The 21464-nt window shown below is 37.5% G+C and overlaps 1 protein-coding gene across 3 annotated transcripts in view; it reads right to left on the bottom strand.

The window, feature by feature from the left end:
- Nucleotides 1-1144: 1144 nt before the first annotated feature.
- Nucleotides 1145-21464, bottom strand: part of RNASEH2B (ribonuclease H2 subunit B) — a 60350-nt gene continuing 40030 nt past the window's right edge. Inside the window, exons 6-11 of one of the 3 annotated variants that reach the window (XM_050950868.1) lie at nt 20365-20429; nt 18635-18740; nt 15268-15349; nt 12059-12101; nt 9549-9629; nt 6763-7232 (exon numbers count right to left, since the gene is read on the bottom strand). In XM_050950868.1, coding sequence (XP_050806825.1) covers nt 7125-7232; nt 9549-9629; nt 12059-12101; nt 15268-15349; nt 18635-18740; nt 20365-20429 — 485 coding nt within the window. In that variant the 3' untranslated portion in view covers nt 6763-7124. Of the gene's footprint in view, nt 3488-6762; nt 7233-9548; nt 9630-12058; nt 12102-15267; nt 15350-18634; nt 18741-20364; nt 20430-21464 lie in introns of those variants that run through there. The other 2 variants (XM_050950886.1, XM_050950877.1) reach the window with 2 other exon arrangements.

Here is a 21464-nt window from a genome sequence, read left to right as displayed (position 1 = left end):
GGCAATTTTGAAAATGTGGTTCTTCCCTTCTCTATTTTCCAAATGTCCTAGGGAACACTGAGTGAGTTCAGATAACTGAGGTTGTGGATAATCAAGGCAATTTTCCATGTAACAGACACTGGGAGACATGACCTCGCATTAGATAACAGAGAGTTTCAGAAAATTGAGCTTTGGATAAATGAGGTTGTGTTATAATGCTTTGAAGATGTAGAACAGTGAAAACAATTTTTTTTTTTGTTCCTGCTGGACTAAGCACAATTTGGATATTGTTTTCCTTTAATGTTAGTGATAACACTGATTTCCTGCTCCATCCTTCATGGGAATAAATGCACATATCCTAAAGAAAAACACACACAGCTGAAAGATGCATAAGTGAAGAGATCTGAACCTTGTTTACTTTCTTGTTTGGTTCTTGTTAACACTAATTCATAGATTTTGCCACCAATGAACAATGACACCTTTGCTTAGCACCTTGTTCTCTGGTGTCTGAAAATGAAAATGGAGTAAATTAAGTCTCCTGACATTTCCGATAACTTCTTGTCAGCATTTAGCACATATTCATGGAGACACCAAAATAATGTTTTGGCAAACATACAGTTCATCCCTATGTCTGATTAACAGTTCTTTGTTAAAGTCAGAGAAAAGAAACTGGCTACCACTACAATACAATTCTGTATGTACACATACATACATTTTACTATGTATATGGTGTGATAAATTACATGGATATCATATGACCTTTTCCATCCATCCACCTCAGAGGCACTTATTCTAGCATTCCAACCCCCTGAACAAATTCATAAATAGACAGATGCACACAATACACAGGCATTAGTACAGAAAAGTACTTAAGCATGGGTCTAAGTGTATTACTGAATTTGCCATCATGAACCTTTAGATTTGTACCCACTTACACCATGATTCTTTTTTTTTCCTGTTTATGTTAGTAAACTTGGTTTTTGACTCCACTCAGTTCAAGAATTGACCACTTGATTACCTAGCACAGACTAATATATTAGGTTACTGTATTTTATTTTCCATGTGAAACTACTGCAATGCCCAACAAAGGCTGTTCCATAAGTTTCCATGGGTAAGGATATTTCTTTGTCCTACTTAAATTAAAAATACAATCCAGCACACAAACTGAACCATACCCTTTAATGAAGTATCCTGTATTATTTATACATCTCATATTTTGAACATACGTTAGTAAAAACAGAAAATGCAGTTTAGACTCTCAACAAATTGCTCAATCCTCCACACAAGAATATCTTGAAATCTACATTAAAATACACATTAACCAGCCATGACAAGCAACAGTGATCAGTGCTAACTAGTCCAGTGCAAAGCCAATAAAAGAGACAATATCAGGACAGGATTCTAAAAAGAGCGTTCATAAAATAACTTATTTCACAGAAGAGTCAAACATTTAAGGGCTTAGTCCTGCAATCCTTTCCTTTCCAATCCTTCTTTCCTATTCAAAACTAGAGCTGGTCAGAAACTGAAACAAAAATTGAATTGTCTCCCCCCTGCCCCCCTTTCGTTGTTGAAATATAGTTTCCCAGAAATATCCAATCAACTCTACTCAGAACTCTCATTGACTTCCCTGGGCATGACACATGATTGCAGAATTGGGCCAAAATATTTTCCCCCTCAACATTTCATTTATTTGCAGTGTTGTTGTAGTTGTGTTGGTCCCAGGATATTAGAGAGACAAGGTGGGTGAGGTAATAACTTTTATTGGGCCAACTTCTGTAAGAGACAAGCTTACAAAGAGCTCTTCTTCAGGCCTGAGAAAGGTACTTAGCATGTCACAGCTGGACACAAGGTTCCAAGCTCAAAAGCTTGTCTCTCATACCAGCACAAGTTGGTCCAATAAAAGATATTACCTCACCCACTTCATCACTCTCATACACATATTTAGGCTTTATGTAAACATATAGGTCACCTGCTTAAGTGCTTTGGTCAATTGGGCCCATAGTTAAGATTCATAGAAATACATGGCCAGTCATTTTAAAACTGTTGTTAATTACTAGTTTACAACATCTATATTGCAAAATTTCATGTTAACAGCAGTTTGGTAAAGGCAATCATTTTTGCAAATACATACCATATCCCTGATAGAAACGGTTACAGGGCATGTTACTAAATAGTGGGTTTTGGACCACATAGGGAAGTTATGTCCTCTCATATAATCCCACTGCTGTTCTTGCACATACAATCTACATTCTAAATATTCTCAGCAGGATAGTTTGGTTGAAACTCAGTCCCCTAAAATTTATCATGCATGCACAGCAATTAAGATTCTCTCATTATTCGTTGGCTTTCCACTTCCCCCAAATAATCCAACAAAAGGAGTAATCTGTAAAAAGGTAAAATCATCTGTTTAGTTCTAGTATTAGAGGGGGAGCCGTGTTAGTTTGGATCTGTAAAAGCAACCAAGAGTCCTATGCTTACTCTTTAAGGTGCCACAGGACTCTTTGTTGCTGTTTAGTTCTAGTATCACAAAATGCACATTTTCAGTATCTTATCCATTACAAAAATATTAGCTCTCAGGCTTCTTTTGATCATATTTTTATCCTCCTGCCTTTATAACGAAAACACTGATTCAAGCCTAAACATTGTAGAATGATGCAAATCAAACTACTATAATTTCAGGAGGTGTGGGTGGACCTTACTCACATAATAGATTTTTAATTTATTCCCAAATTCAGAATTTAGCAGCAAGGGGTTTTTTTTTTTTGCCCAATTTTTAATGCTTTCCTATCTGTAATGAAAATTCTGCTTCCCAGCAGAGTTTGGAACCTACAACATAGGAGACGCTCAACAATGTACACAGATATGTAACTAAATCTTCTTAAAATTGAAATAGTCACCACTTAATCAGAAGTTTTATAAAAGAGTGAAAATTATTTAAAATCCTACGGAAACACAGCATTTTTTAGGAGCTGATTCTCAAACCTGTGGCCTTGATCCAGCGAAGTACTGAAGCATGTGCTTAATTGTATGCATGAATTCTATGGATATCACAAATCTAAACCTGTCAGTGGGACGGCTCATGTATTTCAAGTTAAGCACGTGAGTATGTGCCTTTGCTGGATCAAGGTCAGAGTGCTCAGCACCTTGCAGGCTTGAGCACTTGGGCCTTCACCAAGCAAAGTATTTAACCACATGAGCAGACCCACTGGACTACTCACATGCTTACATTTACACATGTGCTTAAAGTATCTTCCTGAAAAGGCCATACAGAGCAATATTGTATTAGCTATAAAATTTGAAGCCACATATGATTAACACACAGCTTGTTCAACAATGTTATTTGTTGACATTAACTGTTTCTTAAAGCTTAGGGATGCCTTGTTCTATGAATTCACTTTAGAAAGCACATAAGAAAAGTTTTTAAAAGCTGCTTTGAGAATGTGAAAAGTGATATAATCAAGCCTCATTGTGTTCTTCATTTCTTCTTCTGACGGCTTTTTACTGACATCTAGAGAGAAAAGAAAACAAACAAACAAACATCAATCTATTCAAATAAGAATCAATGCATTTTATTCTCGCTCTTAAAGAAGCTGGAGAAAGCCACAATCAAACTTCTGTATACAAACATCACTGAAGTTCCTTAAATTTCAGGTCCAAGCTTTGCTGTTTAAGCCCTCTTTTCCATGGAAAATAAAATAATCAAATAGTCACTACCCAAATAGAGCTAGTTTTATTATTTTAGACTGCAGATTATGTGAAAGTCCATCTCTGAAAAATCCCTGAGAGCTATCATTTCCATCCACAGGATATTTTCCACACTCAGTGGGGTCACTACATTTGTGACATGCAATCTTAAAAAATGCAAAGGAAAAAAAAATTGGTCTATCTCAAAGAACAGCTATAAAAACAGGGGGAAACATCAGATACTTACATGCAAGTTTAGCAAAGACATGTTAATCAGGGGGGGAAGGGGGGAGTAAAACCACGTTTCTGTAGCAGTGCTGGGATACTGTTTAGTACTAAACTAACCAAGTAAAAAATGTCACAGCAATACTTCATAATGACCACTCTGCTACTGCTGGCCTTTCATTGTTACTATATTTAAATCCTCATCGTGGTCGGAACCATTATTTTATGTATCTGGCACACTACACTTTTTATAATTTCTTAAGCTTTGTGTTAAGGAAGTTTCAAAGTTGCAAAATGTATTTTAATCTTTCCTAAAGGGAAAGGATATATTTAAAAAAAAATCTTATTTTTTTTAACCTGAAAGGTCTACTGCTTTTGGAAACAGCTTGTCATGCATGAATTTCTGCTGGACCAAAGACATTCACTAATAAAATTACTATTGTTATAAGTTACTGCATGGCTGACAGCTGTAGTTAAGATGTGACATCCTAATGCAGAATGCATCTGTGCTCACAGGAAGAACTCCAGACTTGCCCTGGCGAGCAGGGATGAATGTAGAATTCATGTACAGAAAATTGGTGCACTAGATAAGAAGTCAAGATAGATATTTTCTGTCTGTAACAGACTTGTTCTGTCGGTGACCTATCCCCCACCCATTCAGAAGAGTTAATTTGACCTGCCTTTTTAAGAGCAAAGTTCACAACTCATTTAACTTATGTAAAGGTTTGCTTTGAAAACTGTATTTCATTGGCACTCTGACTTTTAAAACTTCAGAGTGTAAAACCCAGAATCAGTGTTTGCTTTAGAAATCCATTCTCCATGCTTCTGCCCTTTCTTACATCTCTACCCTCAGCTTCTCCTATAACACCTTCCAAACTCTGTGTTCCATTCAAGCTTTCATCCTGACCATTCTCTTCATTCACTCCCAGCTCTGTGCCCTCTTCCTCACTGCCTTTTCAATGCTTGAAGCAGACTTCTAGTTAACATAAACCAAGCTTCGTCACTGTCTTCCAAAATACTTCTAAACCACCACAGATTGCTTGACGCATTCCAGTTATAATAGCCATACAAGTTTGCTTTTTCCCCACTTGGAACTCAAGGGTGGGATTTTCCTAAAGCGCTCATCATTGGCCTAACTATTCCCACTGAAGTTAATTGGAATTCTACCATTGACTTCAATGGGAGCAGTTAGGGTAATGCTGAGTGGTTTTGAAAACATCCTTAGACTCTAGGTCACAACTGTTTATGTTTAAAACTCTTACCAATTCACAAGAATGTTTCCTACAAGCTGATCTTTAGTATTCTATATGGTGCCACAATGCTGGAAATCCCTTACACTCCCAGGATAGAACATTAGTACAGCAACAACGTGACAAGGGAGGTCTAAAAAGAGTTGCTTATAACTGACAGGAAGAACATGGATGTGATGATATCTGGTCTTAATTTTTGTTTTAGTTGACAGATATTGACTTCAGAATGGTACAGGAACCTCTGCTGAAGGGTCTGGTGAATAAGGGCTGAAGACAGTTATAGGTCAGAGTGATCAGAATGTCATGGCTCTGCATGGTTTTCTTTCTTTCTAACCCACCATGTTCCTTTCGCCTTGTTTCCTACAACTTATTTGTAAAGCAGTGAACAAATATAAACTATGATCAGATTAACATGGATTATATTGCACGTGTGGGTGAATTATTTCTTTATTTCATTGTCACGTCAGTCCTTCCATGCCAACTTCCTTACACAGCAAAACAAAAGTTGGGGCACCCAAGAGTGGAATTTTAAAAAGCATCTAAATTATTTAGGAGCACAGTTTCAATTAAAAATCAATGGGATTTGTGCTCCGAGAGTAGAACTGGGGGAAGTTTATTTACTGAAAAATGCAGTTATGGGTCCACCAAAATGATCTGTGAATGTGTGTTAAGTTTGCTGAACACTTTTGACTGAACTGAAAAAATCAAAACCTTTTGGTAACGTTAAAACAAAATGTTTCATTTCCACTCGAAAAATTGTTTTGATTTTAGGCATTGTAGTAAAGAGATGGATCCACAAAATGGCTGGGGAGGAGAAGGTCCTTCTGCCTCACTTGGACACTTAGCCAAGTGGCTCACATGGGAGACTGGCTTCAGTTTCCCTCTGTGCCTGATGTGGTGACCTTGAGTCTCCCTCATTACAGGAGAGCCCCCTAGCCACTAGGTTACGGGATATTCTGGTCTGCAGCTTTCTCAGTCTCTCCTGTTGAAGCTATTCCCCTGTTTCTAAAATGAACGAATAATCAATAAACCAGAGAGAGAGAGGCTATTGGATGGTGGTTAGGGCACCCCTTTTTGCCTATTTGGATTTATTGAGATTTGGTCATTAGGCTTCTTTGAAAAGCTCAGTCTTTGCCTTTAAATAAACATTTGGCAACTTATTTTGGAAAGAAGCTATGATTCTTGGAAACAAACAGTGAAAGATACATAGATTTTTTAGCAGATTTGTCACACAACTTTTCAGTGACCCTATAATTTTTCAAGAAGGTGTAGAGGTGTATATGCAGGGAAGCACTATAAGGGCACGTCTACACAGGGATAAAAGTCCCACAGGCCAGCCGCGGCTGGCCCAGGTCAGCTGACTCAGGCTTGTGGGCTAAAAATTGCTGTGCAGATGTTCAGGCTCAGGCTGGAGTCCCAGCTCTGGGATCCTGTGAGGGTGGAAGGTCCCAGAGCTCAGGCTCCAGCCTGAGCCCAAACATCTACACAGCATTTTTTTAGCCCTGGAGCCCGAACCAGCTGACTCAGACCAGCCAAGGGTTTTTATCTGTGTAGACATACCCCAAGTGCCACAGCTTATCTAAAACTCAGCATACGTCTATGAATACAGAAAACACAACAAACATTTGTTTCCTACATCAATTTATTATGCTTTATTAGTTTTGTTATTTATTGCAATTACAACAAAAACAACGCAGGAATTCTAGTTGCAAAGATAACATGCCCTAAGCAGCTCTCACATCATGTGTTTTGACCAGGGCTAATAAGGAAAGCTTAAGAAGCTGCTCTAGTCTGATTTTATACAACACGCAAATCTCAGAAATGTAAACACACTCACTGGATCCAAAAATCCTGTTTCAAAATCCTCATTAGCTGACGGACTAAATAAACAAAAACAAAAAAACCCAGGGGAAAAGGGTTAGCTTTAGAACAATAGTAACTACAAAAATAATTATGTACCAAAATATATGTTTTAGTTTCAAATCTTTATTTTGTTGCTTTAGGTTTTGCGCTAAAGAAAGCAGATATGGTTTTCATTCCAGTCTTGTCAACTTTGGCCAGAGCTTTCTGAGCAGCAGACATCTTGCTAGTTGTCTGTTAACGAAATGAGGTAAAAAGGAAAAAAAAGAAAAATTACTGAGCAAATCTACAGGAGGGGATGCTAATCTACAAACTCATATATACTGAAATCAATTAAAGGTTTGCTTGGTTTCTTAGTCTACAGTATGCAGCAGGGAAAGATGATGTGGGATAAAATTGAAGGAAAAAAACTTACAATACAATTTTGAGATTTTTCAAAAGAAAATAGTTGTCATGAATTATTTAACCTCAGACAGAGAATCTGTTAAAAGAGCAAGGAAGCAAAATATCTCTCCCTCCTGCAGAATGAGGTATCCTAACTCAAATGCTTACTTTGGATAATCCTAGCGTGTACATTAACAGGAATAATGCATGTAATATAACAGATGCATACTGTACCCTGTGACTCAGTCTCATGATTATGTTGTCAGCAGGCTGAATTACAGCCTTGAATTACAGATAATGAATAATTCACACTGATTTACTATCGAAATCTTTTAGAACAGTGAAATAAAGGGAAAGAGAGGAAAGGACACTAACGATGAGAGAGGTAACCAAGATTTGAAAAGGATGTTGAGGCCACTGGGACTCAGCCTAGAGACTGTTACACCTAACACACATTTTATGTGCCACGTTTTATAGAGCTGACCTCTTTCCTTTCTTACAGTTTAAAACAGTATGCTTCACATCTTTACCATTTTCCCTAATAAGAAATCTTTGTATTGACCTTTCCTTCTGATAGTCCTCTTACTGTAGGACTTCACAATTTCACTCAATTGGGGTTCAGCTATGATGTTATGGACAGGATAATGATATGTAACCAACAGTTAGACTATCTGCATTACTTACAGTGCAAACAAAACCACTGCCAAAGTATTTTAAAAGTGCAGTACACTGAACAGAACCCACGAGCCAATTCAACCTTCCCAGATGCTCTTAACTACATATTTTGTTATTTCAGAAGTAAATCAAATTTAATATTAAAGCGTTCTTCAGACTTCTTTGCATCTTTGTGCCAAGATTCAAAACTGCATGTATATGGTATGGGAGTGGGAAAAAATTGAGCTTTTGAATTATTTATGACAAGAACTTAGGGGCACTCCTGTACCTTCTTTTAAGGCTGTGGAAGGCCCCCTTGGAATGACAAAATGGTAGACTCCATTGGACTTCCCTGAAAACTTGCATTGAAGCTGGCAAATTAGGCAGCTTGGTATTGATTTACTTTATTAACCCACACAAACAACTGCATTATACAACATCTGTGGGCAAATTAAGACCTGTTTGAAAATATCTGGGAATTTAAATCAATATTTCCCTTGTCCCTTTTTTTAAAAATAATACAATAGCAAACTAATTGCACTATTGTTTCCCATAATAAAAAAATCAATAAATAATAATCGTTTACATTGCTGTAGTAGCTTTCATCCAAGGGGCTCAGAAAGCTTTATAAACATTCACTAAGCCTTGTAACATTTGTTAAGTAAGTGGCTATCTAAGGCCTACCACTAAAACCCAGTCACCTTTCAGTTATTTAACATTACACTGCAACACTACACAAAAGTTTAGGATGGGAAATTAAGACTTATGTCAAATGGAAACTGCAGGTAGAGTTTAAAGAAGCAGAATGTAATTGCTTTCACTAATTTTTTTCCAGGACTCTGGAATCAACACTTCTATGGTCCTCTTATGAAATGTGCCAAGATAAATGGTGATAATATATGGTCATGACTTTCATTTTAAGCCTTTTTGATTGCTTCAAAATTTTCTGAACTGCCTTATTCACAAACAATTAAGTATCTCAAAAGAATATTGACTGTTTTAGAAGACATGGCAGGATCAATACATTAAGGAGGTAAAATACCAGGAAGAGTAAAGGACAGTGCTGCCATGAGAACAAATGGATATAAAATGACCAAGAGTAAATTTAGGCTGGAAATTAGAAGAAGGTTTCTAACCATCAGAGGAGTGAGGTTTAGGAACAGCCTTCCAACTGGAGTAGCAGAAACAAGGAACCTAACAGGTTTCAAGATGGAGCTTGATAAGTTTATGAACAGGATTATATGATGAGGCTGTCTGAGATAGCAGGGAACTGGACTCAATGACCCAGGAAGTCACTTTCAGTCTTTGGTTCTTATCAAGGTGAACCCACCTACAATATATTGATTTTTAGTCAGAAAATGTTGAATGTACTTTCTGAAAACATCCATTTTATATTTGCTTTTCTGACTAAGAGGCACATTGCAAAAAAGAGGGCTCCTGTATAACTATTTGACCAGTATTAAAACACGCTTTAACAAAATGTGAGCATGCACACACATAAAGCACATGTACCTTTTTGTTCTTGAGATCACTGCTGTTAAACTTAGTATAGTCTTCTTCTGCTTCCACAGGTGCATCTGAGAATTTCCTTTTCTGAAATGTTAGAGTGATGAAGTTGCTCTGTCAACCGCTACTGTGATGTACACACATTGAACATTAAAGCTGAAAAGGCCTGCACGCTTTCTGGTGTAAGCTAGACACTGAAATGGCACAGGCAACCGAACAAGTAATATGTAATATTCATAACAGTCTCCTCAAGAAACAGGAGGATAAACAGTCTCTCTTCACTTTTCAGAGAAGTTTGGTTAGTTTTGTAGGAAACACATTTTCTTCTCTTTTGCCCACAGACGACTGATTTATAGAATCACTTACATACACATTTGAACTTCCATCCTTTGCCTTTAGTTTTTAATTCAGAGACTATTTGACTCATCTTTATGGATTAGTGCTGGAAAGTATTATCTACTGGCCAAGGAACAGGGGACAAAACTCAAGTCCTCGTGGTCTCTTAGGACTGAAAAGCACCAAGCAATTCTACATTGGGAACAATGTCTAATCTGTTTGTTGCGTACAACCTCTCTTGGGATCATTACCTTCCACAATCTGGTAACGTTCATATGTTGACTTGTTTGACATACATTCACTTGTTTGACATACATTCACTTGTTTGACATACATTCACTTGTTTTTGCTCAATGCTCTCCAATTTTAGTTCAGTGACAATCTAAGAGCTTAACTGTTCAAGTTGCTAGCTATCCTTAACTACTATTGAAGTCAATAAAACTCAAGTGAGTTCAGCACTTGGCATGATCAGGCCTTAAGAGTGCATGTTTTTTTTCCCTAAGCGGTGTGTATTTGGCATTTCACAAATATAATGGGTGCTTTTTTTTTTTTTTTTTTTAATTTTCAGAGACAATTACCATTGCCTTAATAGCCTGTGAAATCTGAGCTGTGGCCTTTCTAGTTTCTGTGCCAGAGTGAGTGATACTGCAAGTAACTTGAATGGTAAACATTCCATTTTAAATCCCTATTTTTCACTCTATTTATTGGGACTTGTGATCTCTCTCACTCTGGCACAAAAACCAGGTCTGCATCTTAGATTTCTCAGGCCCTTAGGACCAGATCCAACAGCACCTTTTTTTCCAGTTCAATCGGAGTTGGAGCAGGCCCTTTGGGAGCTAGTTTTCTTAAATGCTGCACTATAGGAACATTTTTAAATGACAGCCTAACAATAAATGATGATGTCCCTCTTTTGGAATCTTCATGTTTTTAACTTTCAGTAAAACTTTTGCAGTTTAGCTCTAAGTGATCTCAAGTATTTTGCGTGGCTATGTATTATGATCTGTCAGCACCAGACTTCCTACCCTGAAAAGATATAGTGAATACAATGCAAGATTGGCAGTTATAATTAATGGGATGGTTGGCATATGTCATATGAAGAATTCAGACTTCCTCAAAAAATCTTGTAATGGAAGAGTAAGCTTTGTAATATCTCCCAGCTAGTGGACATTTGTAGCTAAACTCTAAAGCTCCTGTCTCTCTCTCCCTTTGGAAATTTATTTTAGATTATTATTTAACAAACAATTACTTTGTACTAGTAAGACATATACTTCAGATCTGTCTTGATTTGTAGTAACCATACATTTTGTCCTTACAAACACCCTTCTTTCACATAAAAGAAATTTTAAAATAAGCTAAAACAGGTTTAAAGCAAATCAGATTTCACCTAATTTATGCCTTGGTCCTCTGAAGCAGTGAGATAAAAATATATTGAAGTAGCATTTTAGGCCCTGAAGATTTACACATGTGCTCAACACACTGTGAGCAGTCATCTGAAAGCCAATGGGACTGCAGACATTATTTCACAGTCCAACTATTGAACAAAATCTAAAAATGGCTTTAGCTGTAATCACACTGATGATTATTTTTAGAAGTTACTAGATCTTCCTAAAAAGAGATTCTCAGCACTATCCAAACAGCATAATAAACATTCATACACATTGTATAATCCACACCACAAGAACGCTCAACAGAGTTAGTGCAACACCTAATGAATACCACTTGGCTCAAGACAGAATCAAAGGAATAAATTGTGGCCATAGTTACTTCCATGTGGTTGGATAGGTGTAACTTTTATTAAAAAGACATGAGGTCATATAGTCCCATCAATCAACCAACAAGAGAGGCTCAAATGTTTTGATTTTTCATTATACAACAGGAAAAAAATTATTGGCAAAAATTGTTCCTGGTTTTTGACTAGCTACAAAGATGACTGAAATTTTGATGAATAAAAAATAGAAAAATATTTGGCAACATTTTTGTGATCCACCTTCCCCTATATTTCTGATTAGTGCTATTACAATGCAGGTTTGCTCCTTACTGCTTATTTTTTAATGCTTTGTTCAGTCTAGTTTTAATTGCCTCAGACCTTTGAGAGAGACTAATTCACAACAAAACATATTCTTCAAGAAGTTTTATTGTTATTCTACCTTAAAATTTTCCCTATCTTACTATTTTCCTACCTTTAGCGGGGGGTCTGCTTCTGGACTTGTAAGTTCTGGAAGCCTTCAGAATAAAAGATTTTAAGTTACAGTTTTCATATAGAAACAAATTAATATATTGGAATAAAACTTTTGAATATGTTAACTTCAAATTACATTCCTCTCTCACAAAGAGGGCATCAGTGCTAATCCCATCAGTCACCCTCAAAATATTTTCCACTTCATTTCATATTACTTTTAAGACACACTAATGATGAGAGCCAAGTTTTCAAAAGAAGTGGCTAGCGGGGTGCCCATTAGGTTTAATCATCTTAGGTGACAACTGAAAGGGGCCTGAGTTTCAGAAAGTGTTGAGCAAACACCCTCTGAGAATCAGTCCCCTTTAATGGTGTCAAGTCGGACACCCAAAACTGAGGAAAATCCAAATCACTAGTTACTTCTGAAAAGCTTGGCTATGATCTGTGAAAAGATATTTTATGGACATATTACACTTCTGAAGGGTAAACTGCTAGTACATTCCTAGGCCCTGATCCTACAATATGTTGCATGCAGACTGCACATGCACAAAGCCCCAGCGAAACACCAGGGGATGCCACAGTCTTCTTGCAAACAATGAAATGCAAGATCAGGGCCCTAATCCAGGATTATCTTCTGAATTCACCTATGACACAATATAGATTAGATTTTAAATTAAGCCCCAGAAAAATTTCATTGGGATGGAGATAGCATCTTATTGAGTGAGAATGGAGAGGCAGTGTAGCTTAATAGCTAGAGCACTACAATGGAACCCAGGAGTTCTAGGTCCTATTCCTGGCACTGCAACTAGCTTACTGGGTGACTTGGGTAAGTAACTTCACCTCTCTCTGTCTCAGCATCTCCTCTATAAAATGGTGATAACAACGATGACCTTTGTAAAATACTTTGAGAGAATGGATTAAAAGTGCTATGAAGGGCTAGGTATTATTATTATTATAATTATTAGTATATTTCTACTAGCAAAATATGCTGTTTACATTCACAATGCCAACCGAGACTTAATAAAGAGAGCTCCACTCCTCCTAAGAATGGCCATACTGGGTCACAACAATAGTCCATCTAGCCCAGTATCCTGTTTTTCAACAGTGGCCAGCAACAGCTGCTTCAGAGAGAATGAACAGAACAGGGCAATTATTGAGTGATCCATCCTGTCAGTGTCAACCAGTCCTGGCTTCTGGTAGGTAGAGGTTTAGAGGCACCCAGAGCACGGGGAAGCATCCTTTACCATCCTGGCTAATACCTATTGATGGACCTATCCCCATGAACATACCTAATTCTTTTTTGAACCTGGTTATAGCTTTGGCATTCACAAAACCACATGGCAAACAATTCCAAAGGTTGATTGTGCATTGTGTGAAGAAGCACTTCCTTGTGTTTGTTTTAAACCTGCTGCCTATTAATTTAATTGGGTGACCCTGAGTTCTTGTGTAATGTGAAGGGGTAAATAACACTTATTCACTTTCTCCAAACCATTCATGATTTTATAGATCTCTATCATATCCCCCTTAGTCATCTCTCTTCTAAGCTGAACAGTCCCAGTCTTTTTTAAATCTCTCCTCATATGGAAGCTCTTCCATACCCCTAATCAATTTTATTGCCCTTCCCTGTACTTTTTTCCAATTCTAATATCTTTTTTGAGATGGAGTGACCAGAACTGCATGCAGTGTTCAAGGTATGGGCATACCAGGGATTTATATAGTGACATGATATTTTCTATCCTTTTCCTAATGGTTCCTACCACTGTTAGCTTTTTGACTGCTGCTGCACTTCAGCAGATGTTATCAGAGCACTATCCATGATGACGCCAAGATCTCTTTCTGAGTAGTGACAGCTAATTTAGACCTCATCATGTTGTATGCAAATTGGGATTATGTTTTTCAATATGCATTACTGTGCACTTATCAACATTGAATTTCATCTGCTATTTTGTTGCCCACACACCCAGTTTTCTGAGATCCTTTTGTAACTCTTTCCAGTCAGCTTTGAACTTAACTATCTTAAGTAATTTTGCATTGTCTGCAAACTTTGCCACATCACTGTTTACCCTCATTTCCTGATCATTTATGAATATGTTGAACTACACTGGTGCCAATATAGATCCTTGGGGGACCTGCTATTTACTTCTCACTATAGTGAAAATCGACCATTTATTCGTACCCTTTGTTTCCTATCTTTTAACCAGTTACTAATCCATTGAAGAACTTTACTCTTATCCCATGCCTGAAGAACTTTTGGTGAGAGACTTTGTTTCAAAGTCTTTCTAAAAGTCTAAGTACACAACATCCACTGGATCACCTTTGTTCACATTGTTGATACCTTCAAAGAATTCTAACAGACAAGATTTCTCTTTACAAAAGCTGTGTTGATTCCTTCCCAATATAGCATGTTCATCTATGTGTCTGATAATTCTGTTCTTTGCTATTCTTGGCACTGAAGTTAGGCTTACTGGCCCGTAATTGCCATGATTGCCTCTGGAGCTTTAAAAAAAAAAATTGGCATTACATTAGCTGTCCTCCAGCTATCTGGTACATAGGCTGATTTAAGTGATAGGTTACATACCATAGTTAATTGTTCAACGATTTCATATCTGAGTTCGTCCAGAGCTCTTGGGTGAATACCATTTGGTCCTGTGACTTATTACTGTTTACTTTATCAATTTGTTCCAGAACTTCCAATACTGACACCTCAATTTGGAACAGTTCCTCAAGTTTGTCAACTGAAAAGAATGGCCCAAGTGTGGAAATCCCCCTCACATCTATGTGATGAAGACTGATGCAAAGAATTCATTTAGGTTCTCGGCAATGGCTTTGTCTTCCTTACGTGCTCCTTTAGCACCTTGATAATTCATTGGCCCCTCAATTGTTTGGCAGGCTTCCTGTTTCTGATATACTTTAAAAAAATGTTTTGCTGTTAGTTTTTGTGTCTTCTGCTAATTGCTTTTCAAATTCTTTTTTGGCCTGCCTACTTATACTTTTACATTTGACTTGCCAGAGTTTATGTTCCTTTCTATTTTCTTCAGTAGGATTTGACTTCCTCCTCCAATTCCTACCCTCCTCGGATATCTAATAAGTGACAAAAATATCTCCATCATTCACTGTAACTTAATGGTCAAAGTTACAGTATTCAATAGAAAAGGTCATTTGCAGAGCAATGTGTGTCATATAAAGCTAACAAATAATTAAACCAATACTTACTGCAAGTACTTAGATAGCTCAACACTCAGATCTTCAGGAATATATTCTGATATTAAACCATGGGCATATCGTACATAATCATCTGAAAGTTTAAAAAAAAAAATAAAAGTGATTCGGGGAAGAGAGTGCATCCATGTTATACAGTCACAGGACTCCTTTCCAATCCATGCTCCTGTATGTCACTATAACCCATGATGATGAGCTAATGCTAAGAAACTACTAACAGACACGTGATCTTTCTCTTTGTTGGGTAGTTTATGTTATATGACACTTGTAGGTTTAATTAAAAAGCTAGGAGTTGCTATGCTTACTTTGTCAGCACAGATGTTATTAATCTCTGTGGCATGTACTTTACAAAATCTGTTTGCTTTCTGAGAACACTAAATATAATGTATTTTTTCTGCACAATTAATTTTTTAAAAATGCGGCAGAAGTAAAAAGCTGACTCAACAAAATGTGTAATCATTAATTTTAAAGCATCTGGATCCTACAATTACTTGGCAAGAGTTTCAGTACTAAAATATATTTCTGGCTTCAACTGAAAACAATTAGATGAGACAATGAGTCTATTTCAAAGCCTTGTACTTAATGTCAGTATTTTATGAAAAATGCCAAGGCATATCTAAACATCACTGGCAAGACAGGATAATTATCTGTGGAAATATGAACTACTAGAAGCTGTTTTCAGGACAGGAACTCTTGCTATAAAAGTTTTCTGGAAATCCAACCTTTGGCAATATGAAGTCCTAAAACATCTCTTTTTCTGTCCCCCTCCCCACAAACAAGACTTAGATCCTGCAAACTCTTCTGTCTGTGAATAACTTGACGTCAATGGGGCTATTAGAGAGTAACTTTACTCACATGCATAAATGTTGGCACAAGCAGACCCCAAGCCAATACCTTGCCTCTTAATTAGCCTTAAAACAGCCAAGCACTTCACGCTCCCCCACCTCTCACCCCCCAGAACTATATGGAAGCATATGGTAAACCAGCTCCCAGAGTAGCAAAGATGTATTTCTTCTGTGTCAGAGATGGTTTGTTACACACAGTTACACGAAGTTTTGTAATAGCATGAAGGAAATTGGCACCAAAACAGATAAAATTAATAAACTGGCCCCAGTGTGCACATTTTAGCTATACTGGCACCAATTTCCTGTGTACTTTACAACAAAAAAAAGCAGATTTGTTTCTCAAGTATTTCCTCCTTCCTTAACCCCCTTTGGCATCCAGAACCATAAAGGAGTGGTCCAGATCCAACACACTGATTCTGAACTTCACCCTTATATCCAATCTATACCTAAATAGAGATGTTCTTGTTATCCTGCTCTTCTTTTTATGTCACTGAATTGTTAGGTCAAGTCAGTTACTACAGCAATTCTTCTCTTCTGTCAGACCCAGATACGAGGCTGCATCACCCACGCCCTCCAGAAATCTTCACTGGCTTCCTTATTTATTTAAAAATCCAGTTCAGAGTTTTCCAAGGAGTTCCTGCTGCCACCCTAACCCATACCCTAACTCTTAACCTGCTGCCAGCTTTTCCATTTATTCAGGCCATTTGCTTCTCTTCTCAAATGTCAGAGAATTTTGTATCTCCCTTCCTTGTCTTTTCTCAGTGGGCTTCTCCCACACTGCTCTGACCGTATGAAATAGCCTCCCTAACAGCAAATCTCATCTCAAATCCCATCTCTTCTCCCTGGGTTATATGACTCCCAACCTTCCTCTCTAATAAAACATTCAGATCCTAAATAATAATCCTTCCTTGAGTCCCTGGTACTCATTCTCCCATTGGATGCCCTACAACACTTCTGGTTACCACACCAACAGATGGTACCTGGTGGTTATTACTGTAATCTACACAGCTGCATTTACAGGTAGATAGTGAAGATTTCTGCCATACTCTTGAATCAGCAACTGTATGCAAAAATAAACTGCACTCTCTTATCACTGAATGATGATAAAAAATAAGTGTTGAGTAAGTTCCCTTTGACTTTCTGCCGTTCCCTTTGCTACATACAGTAGTTAGAGACACTTTAGAACCTCCTCCAAAACTGACCTACCTTCAACCCACAATATTCCCTCCTTCAATGCAGTTCTTTTAAATCTAGACCCCTTTCAATGGCAAAACTATAATAAAGAATATACACACTTTCCTGTAAGATAGGAGGATACAAGAGAAAACATTGTAGATTGAGACTAATAATAAATTTACCAAAGATAATGGTTAAATATAGTAAAAGATGGACCTTATCTGACAGTCACAATTTCCTTTTATTTAATATTTTTGGAAGTAATAAAAAGTTACTGTAAAGGTAAAGGCACGCAAGTCTCTCATCACCACCTCCTTTTTGAAAATATATATTATAATACACCCCCTATAAAACTGTCTAGATGTCTCTTAAATCTCATTTATGCTTTTTCCTTTGATATCATTACTTGATAACTCGTTTTCCACATACTCAGTACTCAGAGTTCAAGAAGCCTGCCACGATTACCTGCTCCTTGTTTCCTTATTTTTAGATTGCATGCAGGCTTCTGAATCTCTTGGTAAAGTGAATCATCTCCTTTGTTTAATTTGCTCTAATAACTTTCTGAATTTGAATTTCTTCTCTTCAAATTTTGATCTTTTTCTTCTTCATAGTGCATATTCTGAAGGGCATATCTAGGATATTTCATAATCCAACCCCTCTATGACATTGTCCTCAGGAAAACAAGTGATCAAAATAATGGTGAAACTTTACAACTTAATGATTATGGTAATAACACTAACACTTTGGGTGGGGTTTTCAAAATCACCGAAATCATTTAGGAACACAAGTTGTAGTGACTTTCAGTAGGACCTGTGCGCACAAAGGCACTTTGAAAAATCCCCCTTTATATTGTGTGTATTCAATATATTATTAAATCATAATTTATATTATGTGCATATATATAATAACTATGCCTATACATACTGTATAGAGATAATTCATATCTATTATACTAAGATAACACAAGATGCACATTCTCTCTCTCTGCATAATCATTGCACAGGAATATGATCCCAACTGGAGTATTTGTTCTCTGAGCACATCAATGAATAGGGATGGTTTGCTGAATTGGCGCCTCAAATCGATCTCACTAGAAGCTATTCATAACCCTTCTCCATGCACATTTGGTACATTATACAGTTACCATATTTCAGGCACCAGTGAACTCAAAACAGTCATGGCATCACTACAGTAATTACACTAAAAACATTTTCGGCAAGAAATATTTTTAAATGTACAAACCATTTAAAATTATTGTTAGATTCTAGCTGAGCATCTAAGCTGCAGGTATCTTATTACATAAAGATCTATTTCATTACAACTGCGCTTAGTTTCCTTACCTTCTTTAACATCTGTGATTTGTTTGCCGCTGATAAATGTAGCTGATTGCACCCTTCCACCCACACATACATTGCTGCTTTTAAGTACTTTCACTGTCTGGTTGACCTATAAGGAGCCACAGATTGAAATGTCTAAATCAACGTTGTTATGTACATGTGTTAATACAGTGACAAAGCCCTTGTAATTTGGTTTAAATCACATAAAATGCTCAAGTTATGAACTGTGATGAAACTTAATATACATCTGTAATGACTAGCATATGATCTCAAAAAATTAAGGATCCAGGGTGTTCTGGCCTGCTGCCTTTGAGACATGGCAGCTAGATTTGCAGCTCCACTGAGACGGGCTGGAATTTACAGTTGGAGCAGCCATGGATTTTACAGATGATTCATGCACCTGCTCAGAAAAGCAAGGGTTTTTCCATTTCTATTGGAATGGGAATGGAGTCCTGAACGGGAACCAGGATTCTGTAGGCCAGGGCATTGTCAGATTCAATATGAGAGAGAGATTGTCAATAGAGGTCATGGAATCTGTGACTTTAACAGACCTCCATGACTTCTTTTGCTTCAGCTCATAGGGCTTGAGAAGCTGTCAGCTCCTGCCTAGGAGCAGCAGCGGGGCCGGAGTAGTGGTCAGGGGTCAGCCCCTGCCACAGGAGCAGCAGCTGGGCTGAGTCAGCCCCCGGGGCTGGAGAATCTATCAGCCCCAACCCAGGAGCAGGGGCGGGGCGGGAGCAGCGGCCAGCCCCCGGCAGGGTTCCGACTGCTAGTTCCCCCCTCCCTCCCACCAGGTATTTTTAGTAAAAGTCACTGACAGGTCACAGGCTTCCTTGAATTTTTATTGTCCATGACTTTTACTAAAAATACTCTGAGAAAATCTTAACCTTATCAATAGATCAAGAACAGTATAACAATATAACAGGCACCTGCAAAACCATAAATATTCAGCCATTGATGTGAAAATGAGTATCAGAGATGTGGAACTATATGGGCTCCTCCAGTGATATTTTCCCCTTATACCAGCCTTGGAAAAATTCCACTCAACTCACACCAGTACTTTCTTTAACTGGCAAGAACTCTATTGTTATCCTCCCTACCCTGCCATGATCATGGCAAAAAGTGGGAAGTAGATTATGTACTCGGGTTGGTAAATGTTAATGACAATTTTTCCAGGCTCCCTTACAACTTGTGATTGACATACATTTAATCATTTTCTCTGATGGATGCCATTGCAGTAGATCTATTCTGATTAAAATAATCTGCTTCTTTGTGTACAGCAGCGCAGACCTGACACAGTACAATTTCTTTTAGGCACAGAGTGTGGCCAGGCTTGTTTCACGAGTGATGCATAGTTGCACGACCCCAGCAGTATTAGGGGAGACAATATAGAGAGGTCACGAGAAACAGAGCTGTTGCATCAAATCACAGCAGAGTTGAAGGTGTGCTTCCCTCCATGTTTGGCCAGCTCTGCTGGCTGCTATGGGCTAGGGAGGGAGAAATGGTCATAGCCTTGCTGCCTTCTCATGCTTTAAGGCAAAGAGCAGTCCCTGAGCTCGTGGACAGCATAGAAATAGCAATTGTAGCCTACCCTGGACCTTTCTGCACCCATGCAGGGACCAGCCACAGACTGATTCCGTCTAAGAGGGAATCTGCTAGAAATCTGCTATTTCCTTAACACTTTATATTTGTCACATTCTAAAGTATGACAAAGCAAAAGAGAAATATAATACCTTTTTCTTTAACCACTTCAATGTCTTCTCTTGGCTGTATTTATAAAATTTCTTATTGCCAATTTCTGGGATAAAACAAAACAGGGGAATAAAGTCATAATTGGTTTTCATTTTCAATACATTAAAAACTCAAAAGACGCACATAAGACATGGAAGTCATTTCACAGTTTGCACGTCATCAGGGTAATAATACTGAAAAATATTGGAAATGTGGAAAAACAACACAGCAAGCTGATGTTCACAAATCCATGCAACTTGATAATTAACCCTAACCCAGCAAAGCACATGCGTTATTTAAGTATATGAATAGTTTCAGTCCCAGTGGTTTCAAAAGTGGCTTCAATGAGACTATTTACACGATTAAAGTTGAGCACATGCTTAAGTGCTTTGTTGAATCCGTTTTGACACATGCCAACAGACGGTTACATTTATAAGTAATATGGTCACAGCTGCTTTTTTCATCTCAGGTTCAGTTCCCAGTCAATTTGTTGTTAAGCCTCATGTCTTAAACCTGGACTTTGTAAACAGATGCATCTGGCAGCAAAGGTAGAAAAAAGAATGATTTATAAACAATATTTTATTGTCCTTCCAAGCATTCTCCCCCAAAGACTCATAGGATGGTGGATAGCAACATTTTCTTTTTCATTACCTCCTCCTGCTTCAAAATAATTTAACATAAATGTCAAAGCAAACAAGTTGTAGTTCTTCAAAAAAAGGAAACGCAAATTATTTGGGGACGGTTATCTTATCTATTATTTCTTAAGCACAATATAAATTAAATATGATATATGTATTAAAAATATTTTCCATATCTGCAACTATGAGAGCATAAACATTCATTGCTGATGAATGATTAGCTATCTGGGTGTGCTGGGGCAAACGGGCGAGGAAATTACAAAGGTTTCAGGAAAATTTCAGCGTAGAACTGCACACTAAATTAATAGTGCATAAAGTCAGGAAATTGAATGAAATGTTTAATAAGATGATATAGGTGACTTTAGAACACACAACAGTTCAATTGTGCTCTTTAACAGGTATTTCAACAAGGTTTAATAACCTATATAACATTACCATAAATACATCTGTTTTAAGTAATTTAA

The sequence above is a fragment of the Gopherus flavomarginatus genome, chromosome 1, assembly GCF_025201925.1.
Source record: "Gopherus flavomarginatus isolate rGopFla2 chromosome 1, rGopFla2.mat.asm, whole genome shotgun sequence".
In the NCBI taxonomy this organism is placed as follows: domain Eukaryota; kingdom Metazoa; phylum Chordata; order Testudines; family Testudinidae; genus Gopherus; species Gopherus flavomarginatus.
Note: the sequence above shows the minus strand (reverse complement) of the source record. Positions and strands in the feature narration are given on the sequence as shown.